The sequence below is a fragment of the Onychostruthus taczanowskii genome, unplaced genomic scaffold, assembly GCF_017590055.1.
Source record: "Onychostruthus taczanowskii isolate IOZ18803 unplaced genomic scaffold, ASM1759005v1 scaffold84, whole genome shotgun sequence".
In the NCBI taxonomy this organism is placed as follows: domain Eukaryota; kingdom Metazoa; phylum Chordata; class Aves; order Passeriformes; family Passeridae; genus Onychostruthus; species Onychostruthus taczanowskii.
This window is the reverse complement of record NW_024506332.1, coordinates 3,366,348-3,384,250: the sequence shown is the minus strand read 5'-3', so window position 1 is coordinate 3,384,250 and position 17,903 is coordinate 3,366,348. Positions and strand designations below refer to the sequence as shown.

The following is a 17,903-nucleotide window of genomic DNA, read 5'->3' as shown; positions in this document are numbered from 1 at the left end:
TGTGCACTTGCTTACTCCTAACCTGATTAAGGTTAAGAACCAATCCCTAACCTGAAATCAATCCTTAATCTGCTTGGCACACACCAGGGAGAGCTCAGAGCCTCCTGCAGGGCCTGAAGGGGCTCCAAGAGAGCTGGAGAGGGACATGGGACAAGGGCTGGAGTGGCAGGACAGAGGGGAATGGCTTTAAACTGAGAAAGGGTAGACTTAGATGAGATGACTAGAAAGAAATTCTTCTCTGAGAGGGTGGGCAGGCCCTGGCACAGGTGCCCAGAGCAGCTGTGGCTGCCCCTGGATCCCTAGCAGTGCCCAAGGCCAGGCTGGACAGGGCTGGGAGCAGCCTGGGACAGTGGGAGGTGTCCCTGCCATGGCAGGGGTGGCACTGGGTGGGCTCTGAGGTCCCTGCAGCCCACCCCACCCCTGATTCTGGCTCTGGGCCCAGCACTCACTGCCACTCCTGCGTGGTAGCTCGTGCCACAGGCGATGAGGATCAAACGCCGGCACCTCTGGATCTCCTTGATGTGATCCTTCAGCCCACCCAGGTTCACTGTGGGCAGAGCAGAGAGACAAATCAGGGTGGCCAGGGACGAGGAGCTCCCAAGGTCACCGGTGCTAACAGCCTGTCACCATCTCCATCACCCACTGTGCAGAAAACCATCACAAGTGGGACCTTGCCAGCAGCACAGGGAACTCTGGAGGCACTGTGACACACATTTCATCTGACCCCAGCAAGGTTTCCACCCCCTCCCTCTCCTGCAGCCACCCTGAGCAACTGCTGGACACTGAGTGGGGATCAAGCTCAATTACCAGTGTAATCATCAAAGTTGACCCTTCCTCTCATGGTATTAACAACAGATTCTGGCTGTTCAAATATTTCCTTCTGCATGAATGAGCTGAAGTTACCTATGAAGAAAGAGAGAAAACAAATTAGAACACTTTATCTCCTGATAACTTAAATTTTAAATTACCTCCTGCTAATTGCCATTTTTCCTGTGTATGTAGAGAAAAGCTTGGACCAGCCAAAGATTATTAAATTTTCTGATTTTCTGTCAAAACACCAGCTCATGATGAGAGTTTGATTCGAGTTTCTGGAAGGTGTCAGTGAAGGGCAGATCCAGACTGGCAACTTTGTGAGGGATCAGTCTTGGTTAAAAACCAGATGGTTTCAAGAAGCAGGCAAAATCCTCAGCCCCACAACTCTCCTCAGTAAGGCATCAACAATAAGAGGGGAAGTCCCATGACATGTAAGGACTTTTTTCCCCATGAGGACGACCCAGCACCAGACCAGGCTGTGGCACCTCTGTCCAGACCAAAGCAGAGCCTGTCCCCACTTGGGGCAGGGATGGCACAGGGTGACTCCAGTCCCAAGCTGAGCATTTTGCCCCCAAGGAGGCAAAATCCTCAACCCCACAACTCTCCTCAGTAAGGTATCATTAACAAGAGAAGAAGTCCCATGACATGTAAGGACTTTTTTCCCCATGAGGACGACCCAGCACCAGACCAGGCTGTGGCACCTCTGGAGATGCTCCAGGCTGCTGTCCCCACTCAGGGCAGGGGTGGCACAGGGTGACTGCAGCCCCAAGCTGAGCATTTTGCCCCCAAGCAGGAGGCAGAATCCTCAGCCCCACAACTCCAGACTAGAGGGAAGTCCCATGACATGTAAGGACTTTTTTCCCCATGAGGACGACCCAGCACCAGACCAGGCTGTGGCACCTCTGGAGATGCTCCAGGCTGCTGTCCCCACCTGGGGCAGGGGTGGCACGGGGTGCCTGCAGCCCCATGAGGCAGGCAGGCAGGGCTCTCACCCTTCATGATCTGCTGCAGCTCCATCTGCAGGGTCTGCACGGCCCGGCCCGGGTGGTCGCCGGCCGTGCGCTTGACGCGGTGGATGGACAGACGGCCGTCCACCACGGCCGCCACGTCGTCGTCCTCCAGGAAGATGACGCGGTTGGTGTGCTCGATGACAGCGCTGTGGGGACACGGGGACATCACAGCCTGCTCGGGCACCGCAGCCCCCCTGCACCCCCAGAGGTGGGTGCTCAGTTAAACCCTGCAAAGTGCATCTCTGTCCTGGCAACGGTGCCACAAAGGGAATAATTAGCATTGGCTCCATGATTGCAGAAGGCTGATCCATCGCTTTATTGAGCTATATTATACCATACTATTAAGATGTACATTATAATATATAGTATATAGTATATAATATGTACTCTATTATACTATACTATTAAGGTATATAATATACTATATTATATAGTATATAATATATACTATGTTATACTATACTATTAAGATATTTAATATAATATACTGTATTATATAGTATATAATGTGTACTCTATTATACTATACTATTAAGATATATAATATATCATACTGTATTATATAGTATATAATATATAGTATATTATACTATACTATCAAAATATATATTACACTATATTATATAGTGTAATATATATTATATATAGTATATTATATAGTATATAACTATGTTATACTATATTATTAAGATATCCAATATACTGTATTATATAGTACATATATTATACTATACTATTAAGATATATATTATACTGTATTATATAGTATGTAATATATACTCTATTATATTATACTATTAAGATATATATTATACTATATTATATAGTATATATGTGCTATATTATACTATACTACTAGGATATGTAATATATTATATATTAGCTGGCTCATTATTAATTTTCATTAGTAATTTTCTCTGCCCATCTGTAAAACCAGGGCAGTTTTGTGCCCTGGTAAGGCACCTGAGATCTGCTCAGCAGCACACCTGGAGTGTCACTGAAAAGCTCTAAAACCAGAGCACATCAGGGTGTGCTGAGAGCCTCCACAATCCTCTGATGGAAGGAGCTGCAGAAACCAAGCACAGCAGTGTTTTTACATTCCTGGAGCAAGCATTTCTCATTTCTCTTGAACCAGAGAATCCCAAAAACTCTGCTAAGGCTGCTGCCAAGCTGGTCTCTCCTCACTCCTCTGGGATTAACTCTGATCATGAAGGAATTGCATGTGTGCAGAGATCCCTGGAGAATCAACACAATTCTCCTCATAATTAGCACCTGGCCTGCTAATTTAGGTCAGGACTCTCTCAGGTTTCCTTTCCCTGGGAAATCTTACCAACAGATGAGCCTGAAGAATGGTAACACTCTATTCCAAGGCCAGTGCTCATTACTTTAACAGCAACTCTGTTCTGGTTAGCATTTGTGAAGTAATTTGTAAAGTAATTCACAAAGAAACCCCAGCCTTCCAGAGGCCATTAAACAGGATATTTCTACACACACCAGAGATGCTGGAAAACCCTACCTGGCATCAGAAGCAAAGTAATATTCCACAGCTTTCTCCTCCACAGGGAAGAGGCAGGTGGTGCTGTCCACCCGGGACAGGTTGCAGCTCCCCTTCTTGTCCTTCCCTAGGAGACAGGAGGCTCAGGGGCTGCCCAGGTGACAGCCCTGGGCACAGGTGACACCCAGCAGAGCCCCCAAAGCACGGTACCAACATGAAGCACTATTTTCATGCCTGCAGGTGAGCACAGCAAAAGGAACAGCAGCACCTGTGCCCATCCTCAGCTGGCTTGCAAGAGTTTTGCTGCTTTTTAAGAAGTCTGCAAGTGTATTACTAGTGCAGTCTGAAGTTTAGAGGAAGAGAAAAATCCAAACTAAAGTTTTGTATGGCTCCACTGGCAGAGAATTCAAGGTGCTTTATGAGCAGCCACATTTCCCCATTAAACCTGCCCTGTTTTGTTTTAGATCATTTTAAGTTTCTCCTCTGTTCCTCTCTGCTGAGCCCCCAGAGATGGAGCAGCACTGCTCTTTCTTTGTCTGTTACCCTCAGCACTGGGGGAATTCTTTCAGAGCTGCCACCTGTGTGCCCCCCCAGCTCCCCTGAGCAGCACAGGTGAAACCCAAACCAATTTCTGTCTGCCTGAGCTCACTGGCAGACACAGCTCAGGAAATCCAGGATGAAGAGCTCGGCCTTGCTCCTGCACTAGCAGCCACCTCACCCTGACCAGGAAAACACCCCTGTGCTCTTGCCAGGGAGGTACCCAGGGGTGCTGGGGGACACAGGACTGAGAGCCAGCTTTGGAAAAATCCGTCCTCAAAGTTCAGCCTTTCACCAGGGATCTTTTCTGGAGTACTCTGGAAATTCCCAACTATCTCCTCCTCCTCCTCCAAACTGCTGCTCAGCGGTGAAGCTCATCAGGGATGCAGATGAGGCACCCAACACCTACTGCTCGGCACCAGCCTCCAGCAAAATTATTTGCCAGTCATTGTGCAGGGTATGGGGAGGGAGGGGGTGGATTAATCAGCTTATCTCCCAAAATGGGGCTATTGCTGAAGAACAGGAACACTGAAGTTACTCCATGCTATATTTATTGCACAATCCTGATGTTGTTTCACCTTCTAGACACTGATCTGATTCAGTGATGCAAGCAGAGCTCGTGGTGCTCCGGCTTCCACTTCTGCAGATGAAAATGTGAAGGAAAAATACTGCTTTCATGTTGATACTCAGTGAGAAAGGCCCACTCAGGCAGTGATTCAGAGCCTTCCAGTTCAGTTATCAAGTCAGTAAATGAGGAAAACAATGCCTTTGTTGTTGAGCTGAGACAGGACAGAGTGATTTGGTGTTGAGAAGGGACAGAGCAGAGCTGCCAGTGGCCACTCCCCCACAGAAGCACCCAGACCTGATCAGAACATGCAAATTTGGGTTCTCAAAATAGAGCATTTCCCTGCATTGGCTTCATTATGTGGCATTGCTTCCCTGCACGACAGCTTCTGCAGATGCAAGCACATCCTCCCCCTCACAGAAAAGGGCTCTGCTGCCTCAGATGTGAGCTGCTCCATCCCACCATGTGATGGGCTGGCCTTTAAAGCACTTCAGGACAGGAACAGATGGTTCCCCCTGATAAATTAACAGGGAAGGAAGGCCCAGCTCAGGCCAAGCTTAGTGCAGCCACCAGAGGCTGCAGCTCAGCCTCTCACCATGGCCAGGGGGAGGACAGGGCTCTGACAACCCAAACTCCAGAAGGAATTTTGGGCAATGCTTGCATTAGGATTAGCAGCAGCCTCCTGCTTTAGTGGGGGTTATTTTTAAGGTAATTCACTGTTTCCTTCTGCAGCCAGAGCTGCAGGAACACTCAGTACAAGCTGCACTGTCATCAGTTTTTGCACATATGCTGAGCATTATGTCCCAATATTTGAAGTGGGATGGGTGGATTTTCCTGTGTGCTGCTCATGGTGTTTCTGATCAAGAAGGCATTTTGATTTTCCCACATGTTTCATTACACTACACAGAAAGCAATAGCCACATATTAAAGAGACAATGCATCTTGGTCCCATTCATGATTCCTTTTCTAAGGAGTGGAGGATTTGTCTGAAATTTCAAGTGTTAGCTTTTCTCTGGTGGGCACCTTCCTCCATTTTTATGGATATTCCATCAAAAGAATGATCCATAGATTGTACGGCTGGAAGTGCAATTGGAAAAAAAAAAAAAAAAACAAACAAACCAAATTTGAGATATTCAGTAAAAAAACACAGTGTTACATAAATACATTCACGTTACTGCTAATCATGCAATGAAAATGCAAAGCTGCTGGGACTGGCTCTTGCAGCAGGACAGGAGAGCAGTTCCTGGGACCCCTGCTCTGCTCAGAACACAAGTCCAGCTCCCAGGCACTGAGCAGGCTCAGACCCCTCTGACCACAGTGAATTACAGAGAAATTCTCAGTACTTTTCATTCTCAAGGGTGTCTGTGGTGCTGTGAGAGCAGGATGGACAGACAACATGACCAGGCATTGTCCCATGAAGGGTGACAGCTCCCACAAATGAGGTGGGGTGGCAGGGGCAAGGGCTGTGGCACTGCCAAGGACTGTGACACTGCCAAGGGACAAACCAGGGCTGTGCCACTGCCAAGGGACAAACCACGGCTGTGTCACTGCCAAGGGACAAACAAGCACCAGGCTCACAAATGCCAAGGTGCGGCACTGCCAAGGGACAAACCAGGGCTGTGGCACTGCCAAGGGACAGGCAAGGGCTGTGGCACTGCCAAGGGACAAACCAGGGCTGTGCCACTGCCAAGGGACAGCCTGCAAAGCTCTCTCCTCTTTGCTCCTGAAAAGCACCAGGCTCACAAATGCCAAGGTGCCACAGGCAGAACAGACTTCTGCTGAGCTGCACTGTTTAATTTCCTATACTGAGCTGCTCCAACAGCCCTGGAGTGTCCCAGGCCAGGCTGGACAGGGCTTGGAGCTCCCTGGCACAGTGGAAGGTGTCCCTGCCAGAGGGGTTGGAACAAAATGGGCTTTAAGGTCCCTCCCAACCCAAACCATTCCATGACTTTATTTTTCTATACTAAGATGTATTTTCCTCACAGTAACTGCACATTAAAGCTGTGGTTACAACCCCAGAGGCCAGCCCGAGGTATGAGGTGGGTAGAAAGCGTGGTTAACAACTTGTTTTAAAAAAAAAAAACATCTCTAACAATGGTTTCATTTCTGATTACCAGCTGAAAGCTGCACTTCAGAGCACACAGCTGTGCGTGCCCTGGAGGCCCAGGGTTAGGGCTGGGGTTAGGGTTGGGGTTTAGGGTCAGGGTTAGGGCTGTCCCCTCTCACCTGTGCGGTACAGGATGGGATGTGGTCTGTGGATTTGGGTTAGGGTTGGGGTTTTGGGTGAGGTTTGGGGTCAGGGTTGGGGCTGTCACTCTCACCTGTGCAGTACAGGATGGGGTTGGGGTTTAGGGTTGGGTTTGGGGTCAGGGCTGGGGCTGTCACTCTCCCCTGTGCGGTACAGGATGGGATGTGGGCTGTGGATTTGGGTTAGGGTTGGGGGTTTGGGGGAGGTTTGGGGTCAGGGTTGGGGCTGTCACTCTCACCTGTGCAGTACAGGATGGGGTTGGGGTTTAGGGTTGGGTTTGGGGTCAGGGCTGGGGCTGTCACTCTCACCTGTGCGGTACAGGATGGGGATGTGGTCCGTGGACAGCTTGTGCTCGCTGCGCACGCCGATGAGCAGGGGGCTGCCTCGCCTGCAGGGACACAGGGACAGCTCAGCCCCTGGGGACACCCCCACCCCGGCCTTTTGCCCCCCTCAGCTGCAGCAGGGCACAGCCAGAGCCCCCCCAGAGCAGCTGCTACAGACAGTGAAACAATCATGGGATGAAGAACACAAGAAGGAACACAAGAAGGTGAGGAACCTGCATCAGGGTTGGAGAAACTTCCCCAGAGTCACTGCACCCCTGAACCAGGGACTGCCCCTCACTGCACACACCCACACACTGCTTTTGCCACTGGAGCTCAAGCCCAGCTGATGCTGGTGTTGAAAAGTGGGACAGAAAACCTGAACACAAGGTTGGCCCAAATTCCAGGCCACGTGGAGGACTCATCCAAGTGCTGCCACAAGGGCAAGCACAAAGGAAAAGGGAAAATCCTCTCCTTTCAGGTCATACCCAGAGGATACCAAAACAAAGCTGTTCCAGACCAGGTGTGGTACAGCTGGTCAGTAAGAAATTTCCAAAATAATTCTGGGAACTTTCTGTTATGACAGATGGAAAACAAGATAAAGGAAATTTAAAAAAACAACCACCCTCTCCCCAGCACATACAGTGTGATGAGAATGATCTCCACTCTGTCTTCTAACTTGGGGGTACAAAAACAAGTGTCAGATAGGGTGCAAGAATGTTCCTTCCCATGGCAACACTCACCTGGTACCAACTGCCTGCCCAGGGTAATGAACACTCTTGAACACAAGGGCAAAAGCACCTTCCTGCAACAAGACAAACAAATGTTTATCCCCTCAGCTGAGGCCCGGGCACTGTCTCAGTGTTCCCAGCACAGAAACTGCTCCTGTGCTTTTGTGGATGCAGAAGAGACACCAAAGAGGTTTCACAGATGTTTCCAGAACTGCCTGTAGCTCCAGCCCCACCATCCTGGAAGGATGTCCCTGCCCTGAGCCTGGCAGCACATCCTCAGCCACTGAACGAGCCTCCTGAACCCCAGAGACACCCAGACTCCCCTGGTTACCCAAGTGGCTCCTGCCTTAGCTCAGGGTGCAGTGAGGGGACCTGCAGAGGCAAAGATCTGCCAAAAGCAGCACCAAACTTGAGGGTGTTTGCTCAGCTGAGGTGTCACAACCCACCAGCAACACGAGTTCCTGGCAGGTAACCCAGAGAAAACCCAGCTGAGTGCTGTGGGTGAGAGGGGAGCTGTGGTGGGTCCTGCTCCTGCACACAAGCAGGCACTGGAGGCAGAGCAGCTCCCAGCAGGGGTCAGCAGCAATCCCTGGAATGATGGAGCTCTGGGAAGGACTGGGAGCAGCTTTGGGAAAGACTGGCAGCAGCACAGACTTTGCCAGGTTGGGGTTTTGGGAAGGACTGGGAGCAGCACAGACTCTCCCAGGCAGGGGTTTTGGGAAGGACTGGGAGCAGCACAGACTCTCCCAGGCAGGGGTTTTGGGAAGGACTGGGAGCAGCACAGACTCTCCCAGGCAGGGGTTTTGGGACAGACTGGGAGCAGCACAGACTTTGCCAGGCAGGGGTTTTGGGAAGGGCTGGGAGCAGCACAGACTCTGCCAGGCAGGGGCTTTGGGAAGGACTGGGAGCAGCACAGATTCTCCCAGGCAGAGGTTTTGGGAAGGACTAGCAGCAGCACAGACTCTCCCAGGCAGAGGTTTTGAGAAGGACTGGCAGCAGCACAGACTCTCCCAGGCAGAGGTTTTGGGAAGGACTAGCAGCAGCACAGACTCTCCCAGGCAGAGGTTTTGGGAAGGACTGGGAGCAGCACAGACTCTCCCAGGCAGAGGTTTTGAGAAGGACTGGCAGCAGCACAGACTCTGCCAGGTTGGGGTTTTGGGAAGGACTAGCAGCAGCACAGACTTTGCCAGGCAGGGGTTTTGGGAAGGACTGGGAGCAGCACAGACTCTCCCAGGCAGAGGTTTTGGGAAGGACTGGGAGCAGCACAGATTCTCCCTGGCTGGGGTTTTGGGAAGGACTGGGAGCAGCACAGACTCCCTCCCCACTCCCACCACCCCAGCCAGGAGCTGGCAGCCTCCAGAGCCATTTCCCAGCTGAACACTGACAAACCTCCCAGAAAACCAAACACACACCTGAGCTGAGCAGCCAGAGGCAGCAGAGACAAAGCCCTGCCCTGGCAGGTGCCCAGAGCCCCCCGCAGCAGCGGCACGGCCACGCTGCAGCTCCCTGCCAGCTCCGGGGTGCAGGGGGTATTTCTGGGGGTGTGTGCCCCCTGTGCCCATGCCCAGCTGCCCTCCCTGCGTGCCCCCAGCGTTACCAGCTGCTGGATGACCCTCTCCACCAGCGTGGAGAAGCTGATGTCGTCGCTGTCGCGGTTGTCGTACATGTACTTGACCAGCTTGACGATGCTCTCCGTGTCCGTCTCCGACTCGAAGTCGTAGCCCTTGCTCTCCTGTGGGACAGCCCTGTGGGTCACCAGCCCTCTGCCTCCCCTCCTTCCCACCTTCCCTTTCCTTGCTTTTACTACTCCTTTCCCTTCACCTTGCCTTTGGCTTTTTCTTCCCTCTTTTTCTCATGCTTTTCCCTTCCTCTGCTCCTGCGTTCCTCCCTCACCTTTCCTTTTCCTTCCCTTTCCTTTTCTTTTTTTCTTCTTTTCTCACCCCCAGGGGTCACTCACCAGGAATTTCTTCAGGTCCTTGTAGTTGGTGATGATGCCATTGTGGATGACGATGAACTCTGGGGACAGAGGAAAAGCCCTGCTCAGCCCCAGGCAGCCAGCAGCTCTCCAGGGGCTCCAGGAGGGGCTGCAGAGAATCCCAGGAGGGGCTGCCGAGGATCCCAGGACCCCAGGAGGGGCTGCAGAGGATCCCAGGCCCCAGGAGGGGCTGCAGGGGAGCCCAGGCCCCAGGAGGGGCTGCAGAGGATCCCAGGCCCCAGGAGGGGCTGCAGAGGATCCCAGGAGGGGCTGCAAAGGATCCCAGAACCCCAGGAGGGGCTGCAGAGGATCCCAGGAGGGGCTGCAGAGGATCCCAGGAGGGGCTGCAGGGGATCTCAGGGCTCAGGAGGGGCTGCAGAGGACCACAGCAGGAGCTGCACAGGATCCCAGGGTCCCAGGAGGGACTGCAGAGGATCCCATGCCCTAGGAGGGGCTGCAGAGGGTCCCAGATCCCAGGAGGAGCTGCAGAGGATCGCAGGACCCTAGGAGAGGCTGCAGAGGATCCCAGGACCCCAGGAGGGGCTGCAGGGGATCCTACCAGGACCCTAGGAGAGGCTGCAGAGGATCCCAGGCCCCAGGAGGGGCTGCAGGGGAGCCCAGGGAAGGCACTGACCGTTGTTCTTGTCGGAGCGCTGCGGGTGGCTGTTCACAGGTTTGGGCTCGCCGTGCGTGGCCCAGCGCGTGTGGGCGATGCCCAGGTGCACGTCGAACTCGATGTCCAGGTCCATGTCCTGTTGCTCTGCAGCAGAAAGTTTCAGCCCTGAGGGGTTGTCCACACCCCAGGTCAGCCTGGGAGTCTCACCAGGCCTCGGGGATACGGGACAGCAATGCTGGCAAAATCCCACAGGGATTTCACGGAATCAAGGCTGGAAAAGACCTTTAGGATCAACAAAGGCCAACCAAAACCTCAAGGGGGTTGAGAGCAAACACACAGAAAACATCCCTGCACTCCTCACTCTGTCAAAACAAAAAGCAGCCCTTTAAGGAAGAACCCAAGCCTGGATCAGCAGGCTCTTCACAGCTCATCCCTGAGCTTTACACCTCTGGAAATTCAGGTTTGTGGGTAAAACAGGGGATATTCAAAACAAAAATGAGGAAAGGGAGATACTTACTGTGAACCTCTTCATCCAGAGCCTTCACTTTCCCCGTCTGCTTGATAATGTGGATTTTGCAAGCATTGGCTTCCCAGTCTTTGTCATTTCCTCCATCCAGTCCCACACCTGAACCCCCCCGTGGAACATGGAGAAAGAGGGTCAAGTGCAGAAGTTATTGCAGTGTTTTATATCAACAAATTCTGCCCTTTTTGATTCTTCCTGAGCCCTTTCTCCAAGAGCTGCCCTGCCACATAAAGGCAAGAAACCCTTTAGATTAGAACTAAGCTTTCCCTTTGTCATCTTGTCAGTATTTTTTAAGCCTTTGGGGAAAAAAAAAAACAAACAAAAAAAAACCATCAATAATGCTTATAGAAACCTGTACATTGAAGTTAATCCAAACCTCTGACCACAGGCACATCAGTTTGTGCTCCAGCTCTCTTCAGCAGCAGAAGGTGGCAGAAACCATTGACAACAAAGCCCCCCAGAAAGGGCAGAGCCCCCGCAGAGCTCAGAGGTACCTGCAGAGTCGTAGCCCCGGTACTCCAGGCGCTGCAGCCCCTTGATGAGGGTCTCCAGGATCTCCCTCCTCGTCCTGGGCACATGGTAGTTCAGGTAAGCAAAGATGCCTGCGTGGGGAGAGGAGAATCAGTGCCACCTTGGCTAGATCTGAACCAAAAACAGACACTGACTTCAGACGTTGTTTTCTCCGCAGATTTCAGCAAGCTCAGTCACACCTGAACTAAAAAAACCCCAACCAAGAGCCCAAACCCTGGCTCCTCGTCCCAGATCCCAAATGCTGGCAGTGCACAACAAAATGGGCACAAAGTGACAGTGGCTCCCCACAGGGAGGGGTGGCCCAGCTGGGAGCAGAGGGAAAAGCAGAGTGTTTATCCCTGCCTGTACTGCAAACAAACACTGAACACCCATCCAGGAAGGAGCCAGCTTGGCACTGAAAACAGCTATTAATTACAGCACAATTATATTAACATTATTCATGAGGCCTGTGGAAAAAAAAAACCTGAATTCAAGGCTAAGAACGCCATGAAAAACCCCCAATCCTCCCAAAAAAACAACCCAAGGAATTCAGTGCTTCTCAGAAAACACACTAGGAAAACTAAGGAGACCAGAAGAAACACAAATGCAGTGTTAATGCTGTGAAATATGGACATGCTCTTCCAAAAACCAGACCCTGGGAGATCCACTTTTGATTCACTTCAGCTTTTAGATCCTGAGAGGAAAATAGCAAGATTGATAATGGAGATGCCACTGGGAAAATGAAATCCTAAGAACTCATCTGTGAGCAACCTATTTTACAAATGAGAAGGCAAGTAAGACAGGGATGTTTAAAACTCACCTGGTGAAATCGGGAAAAAATAAAATAAAAATAGAATATGCTTAAATGATGCATAATTAAAGTAAAAAGTGAGACCATAAGGCTCCTGTAAAAGAACACAAGTCTTCCTAAATGCATGATTTACTAATCTGCAGGCTAATATCCAATATTTGAAGGCTTATCACCCATTTGTGATACTTATCACGATGAACTATGTGTAAATAAACTTCATTTGTTGGAAATATTTACAAATGTGTTTCATTTTCCCTTTTCCAAACATCCTGTAATGATGTAATACCTCATAGCTGGGGAAAGTTTGAATCCCCATGTAGAAAACAGCATTTTCTCTGTCTCTTAACCACTGGATCATTCACATCTGAGCAGTCACACCTTGTAACCACTTCTAATTTTAAATCCAGTTCCCAAATGCCCTTCCCAGCCCAGAAAAGGCTTTTGTCACACCCCAGAGCCACAGTGCCCTGTTCAAGCCTTGCTCTCCCCCTCCCTGAGCTGACATCCAAATCAACTTTGACATGAGAAGACACCAAGTGCACAGAGCTGTGCCAGGAGCCCTCTCAGGAGTGACAATTTCTCCCTCAGAGTGACAGCTCTTTGAAACCACCCAATGGAAACGCTGGTTTGGGTGGAATTCCAAGGAGCTGTGCCCCACCAGCCTGGATGAAAGCTGCTGAAGATGCACGAACTCGGAGCAGAACGTTCCCCAGAGCTGAGTTTCGGGTCCCCAGCAGACCCAAAGAGGAGTTTTGGTTTCAGTGCACATTTAGATGCCTTTCCAGGCAATGCTTTCCACAGCTGCCCTCTGTGACACTGCAGAACCGACCTGCAAGAGGAAGCACTCCAGAAAACCAGGATCTCCAGTGACAGTAAATCACTCTGCCTTGCCCAGCCCTGAGCTGCCATTGTTGGAGGTGAAACAAAATGCACATGACACAAAAACCCAGCCCTGGGAACTTCCTCCTCCTCCAGCCCTGCAACTGAGAATTCCCAGCTGCAAGAGGAGAGCAGCAAGGTGTGCAGGGATCCCCAGCTGGCAGAAAACACAACTCCCCTGTCTGGAGCACACTGACAAACTCAGGACTCAACCCCAGCACAACTCAGAGTGAGAACAGCAGTGACACTTCACAGCACAATAAAACATTTCAGCTGCTAGCCCCACACAGGACTTTGCATGTGTGGACTGGAAAGAGCAACTCAAAGCACGTCAGCTCACAGACAGCTCTTGAATCACGCTGAGATCCACGGTAATAAGTTCTCTCCAGTGAAATACCTTGAACAATAATATCATCTGGAATATAAAGCATTTCCTTTCTTGCAGGTTTGCCTTAAACATCCCACCAGGGGAACCACCAGAACAGGCATTCAGCTGCTTCTGACACTCAGCTCACTCATGGAGCTGATTTTTAACATTCAAGCACAAATCCTAGGCCTTCTGAACACCAGCTACATAAAGAATTCCCTATAAAGAGTTGGCACTTTTAACAGAATAACATTTCCAACAAACGGGCATTATTGATTTCTATAGCTGACAGTCACAATACTTTTTCTGAGAACTTTATTTTCCCCATGAACTTTTTTGGAGCTCAGCTTCCTTAATTTCACCTTCACAGGCAAATGAAATGCATCACCCCTTGCAGGTAAATGACTGAGATACATGAAGGAATTGCTTCTTGCAATCCTTTCCCTACAAAAGCAGAAAAGCCTTCAGGCTGGGTTTACTTCCAAATTCCTTTTCCTATTACTGTTAACTCATTTCCATAGACATTGTCATCAGTACATCCACCTGGCAGTTCCCAGGAATCCTTTATCCCAGAACTGCTGCTCAGCCCTGCTGGAGGAGCTCCTGGAGGTGCCCTGTGCCCCAAACCATCCCTTTTTCTGCCCAGTCTGAGGAGCAAAAGTCAGGCCAAGCTCGCTGGCACTGTTATGTCTGGGGAGAGCTGACACTCAATTCATCACCTCCAGGCTGGGAAAAAAAAGCAAAACCAGACAAACATCCACCCAGTGGGGATCCACATTTGTCCACTGGACACTTCTCTCGCTGCCCACGCTCCCTCTCCAGCTAAAAAAGTCAGGATTTCTCCTGCCCAGAGTAAACAACCAGAGCAGCAATTGCAGGACTCACTGAGCCACAGCTCCGTGCTCCTCTCCAAGGCAGACACCAGGGGTAACAGATGGGGAAGGGCTGAATGCAACCCCAGAACTAGAAACTCAAGTCTTTCCTAAGCCCATTTTTATCTTCAGGAACCACTAGTAAAGCAAGACCTGAATTGTACCATCCCAGACCTGAATTTTGCCACCCAAGACCCGAACTCTGTCATCCCAAACCTGAACTCTGCCATCCCAGACCCGAACTCTGCCACCCCAGACCCAAATTCTGCCACCCCAGACCCAAATTGTACCACCCCAGACCCAAATTCTTCCATCCCAAACCTGAACTCTGCCACCCCAGACCCAAATTCTTCCATCCCAAACCTGAACTCTGCCACCCCAGACCTGAACTCTGCCATCCCAAACCTGAGCTCTGCCACCCCAGACCTGAACTCTGCCACCCAAAACCTGAACTCTGCCACCCCAGACCCAAATTCTTCCATCCCAAACCTGAACTCTGCCGCCTCAGACCCAAATTCTGCCACCCCAAACCTGAACTCTGCCACCCCAGACCTGAACTCTGCCATCCCAAACCTGAACTCTGCCGCCCCAGACCCAAATTCTGCCACCCCAAACCTGAACTCTGCCACCCAAAACCTGAACTCTGCCACCCAAAACCTGAACTCTGCTGCTCCAGACCCAAATTCTGCCATCCCAAACCTGAGCTCTGCCACCCCAGACCCAAATTCTGCCACCCCAGACCCAAATTGTACCACCCCAGACCCAAATTCTTCCATCCCAAACCTGAACTCTGCCACCCCAGACCCAAATTCTTCCATCCCAAACCTGAACTCTGCCACCCCAGACCTGAACTCTGCCATCCCAAACCTGAGCTCTGCCACCCCAGACCTGAACTCTGCCACCCAAAACCTGAACTCTGCCACCCCAGACCCAAATTCTTCCATCCCAAACCTGAACTCTGCCACCCCAGACCTGAACTCTGCCATCCCAAACCTGAGCTCTGCCACCCCAGACCTGAACTCTGCCACCCAAAACCTGAACTCTGCCACCCCAGACCCAAATTCTTCCATCCCAAACCTGAACTCTGCCGCCTCAGACCCAAATTCTGCCACCCCAAACCTGAACTCTGCCACCCCAGACCTGAACTCTGCCATCCCAAACCTGAACTCTGCCGCCCCAGACCCAAATTCTGCCACCCCAAACCTGAACTCTGCCACCCAAAACCTGAACTCTGCCACCCAAAACCTGAACTCTGCTGCTCCAGACCCAAATTCTGCCATCCCAAACCTGAGCTCTGCCACCCCAGACCCAAATTCTGCCACCCCAAACCTGAACTCTGCCACCCCAAACCCGAACTCTGCCGCCCCAGACCTGAACTCCACAATCCCTTTTGCTCATTAAATCCAGCCATGGCAGGTGACAGGTTTACTGATTTACAGAATGGTCTCTGGAGCCCTGGAAAAACCAGTTTCCTGAATGATCTTACAGATGCCATTGAACCACTGGGACCAAAGCACGCCCAGCTCACACCTGGCCAGGTGTTCAAACTGCAGGTGTCTAACACACAACCAAGGCCAAACCCTGTTTTTCACTGACACTGTCAGAAACAAACCCCCAGCACATCCAAACAGTGCTCACAGCAGGCATCAAGGCACTGGGAGGCTCCTTTCCTTCACCTGTCCAGCAGCACCAGCCCATCAGATTTTGTAAGGTGACAAACCTGAAACCAGGCTGAAAACACTGCCTTTGTAATTCCAGTCTGGAAGCTGGAATCCCTTCAGACTGAGGTATCTGAGAATTCAGGTAACAACAGCACCACTGTCACATTTATTTCTTTTAAAACTCATCTTAACCTTTCTGTGGGAATTGGATAAAACTCCGAGGTGGGTGGCAGGACAAAGCCAGGTTTGTCCATCCCTAGCCACAATCCCATGACAGAAATGTTGTGTTTGAGGCCCTGGGGAATCAGACCCTGCTCCAGACAAACCAGCAGCTCTCTCACTCCAGGATATATCCCAGAGCAACCCTCAGCAACAGAGACAATAATCCCCAATGCTTTTCGTGCTCTCTCCATAAAATGTTTCAATATCCAAGAAGAACTTCACTTGTATCAAAAAAGGGGGGGGGAACACGTTAAATCCCGAGCACAGCTGAGGAACTGCCCGGTGTTTTCAGGGCAGGAAAGACAAAGAGCAGAATGTTAATATTGCACATTTCAAAGGCTGGACCTCAAATACGGCAAGCAAGAGGCACCAAAACCACCTCTATTCTTGCAGCAAGCTATTTATAATAATAATTATCCTTTCCTCTATTCTTAGCTTTGCTCCGCTTTATACTTTCAACACGAATTAACACGGTGTTAAATGTGAGCTGAGGTACGAGCCTCTGACTGACTCTCCACAGCTTGACAGCTTGAAGGCAACGCTGGTTCCATCCCACAAAAACAATGAGAGAAATGGCAACTTGCACATTAAGTGTAAAACACACAGCCTCTCTGAGAGCGTGATTTTGCACGTAAAAATACAGCGTGGGGGGAAAAAAGAGAAGGTAATCTGGAAAGAAAATAGGAAAATCCAAGAGATTGCTGTTGCATAAATTTCCATGGAAAAACAGGGAGACAACGGAATAGGAAAAGGATAAATAAATGACATTCCTGTGTGTGAAGGATGGGGCAGGGTGGCCGCATTGCCATGGGAAGCGGAGTGGAAGGAGAGGAGAACCAGAACCAGGACCGGCCCGAGCTCGGGGCACGGTCCGGGCACAGCCGGGCCAGGCCGGACCCACGGCCGCCCTGTCCCACACCGAGCCAGCCCGGCCCGACCTGACCAGCGGAAATTACCGGGACTAGCAACGCCTAAAAACCACCACCGGCACCCGAGCGGGAGCGGTGCCTCCGGCAGCAGCAGAGCGCGGCCGGCAGCGCCACCGGAGCGCCCCTTCCCTCCGGCCCTGCCCGCCGGGACTCCCCCGGCCCCGAGGCAACCCCAGCGGCCCGGGCACGGCACGGGGCACCGGCCCTTTATCCGCCGCCTCACATCCCCACGCTCCGCCGGCGATTCGCCCTTTAAGCCACCGGCACGGTGCGAGCCGCCTCCCCGCGCCGCCCGCACTCGGGATAACGGGGCCGGGCCGCCTCTCGCCACAGCGGCCGTGCCCTCAGTCCCCGCCCGGCCGCGGCCTCACAGCGCCCGCCCGGGCGGCTCCTCCCGCCGGCTCGGGCCCCGCCGTGCCCCCGGCCCGGTGCTCACCGCACATGGTGCGTCCCGGTCCGCAGCCGCGCTGTCTGTGCCGCCGGGGCCGCGCCCCTCGCGCCAGGCAAANNNNGCCGCCCGCCCCGGGACGTGGCAGCCGCTGCCGGGGCCGCGTCCGCCGCGGGGGCCGGGCGGACAAAGCGGGGGACGGGCGGCGGAAACACCCCCGGCACACGGGGATGGGCCCGCTCCCTCAGCGAGCCGGTGGTTCCCAGCCCCCTGACCCGGGCCGGGGGGAGACGGTTCTCGGTAATTCCCAACCCCAGACCGGGGAATGCCCGTTCCCAGACTTTTCCTGGTAATTCCCAGCCCCAGACTGGGGAATGCCTGTTCCCAATCCCTTCCCGGTAATTCCCAACCCCAGACCGGGGGATGCTCGT

General features: G+C 51.9%; 1 protein-coding gene across 6 annotated transcripts in view; it reads right to left on the bottom strand.

Moving 5' to 3' along the window:
* Positions 1–17,583, bottom strand: part of GFPT1 (glutamine--fructose-6-phosphate transaminase 1) — a 38,479-nt gene extending 20,896 nt beyond the window's left edge. For all 6 annotated transcript variants that reach the window (XR_005954100.1, XM_041424652.1, XM_041424650.1 and 3 more), the window contains exons 1-12: positions 17,521–17,583; positions 11,328–11,435; positions 10,828–10,935; positions 10,329–10,454; positions 9,677–9,735; positions 9,317–9,451; positions 7,732–7,793; positions 6,977–7,056; positions 3,340–3,445; positions 1,806–1,969; positions 808–903; positions 450–547 (exon numbers count right to left, since the gene is read on the bottom strand). Coding sequence is in view for 5 of the 6 variants with exons in the window: in XM_041424652.1 (XP_041280586.1) it covers positions 450–547; positions 808–903; positions 1,806–1,969; positions 3,340–3,445; positions 6,977–7,056; positions 7,732–7,793; positions 9,317–9,451; positions 9,677–9,735; positions 10,329–10,454; positions 10,828–10,935; positions 11,328–11,435; positions 17,521–17,527 (1,149 nt within the window). In the remaining variant the exon portion in view is untranslated. The remainder of the gene's footprint in view (positions 1–449; positions 548–807; positions 904–1,805; positions 1,970–3,339; positions 3,446–6,976; positions 7,057–7,731; positions 7,794–9,316; positions 9,452–9,676; positions 9,736–10,328; positions 10,455–10,827; positions 10,936–11,327; positions 11,436–17,520) is intronic.
* Between the last annotated feature and the right edge of the window lie 320 nt (positions 17,584–17,903).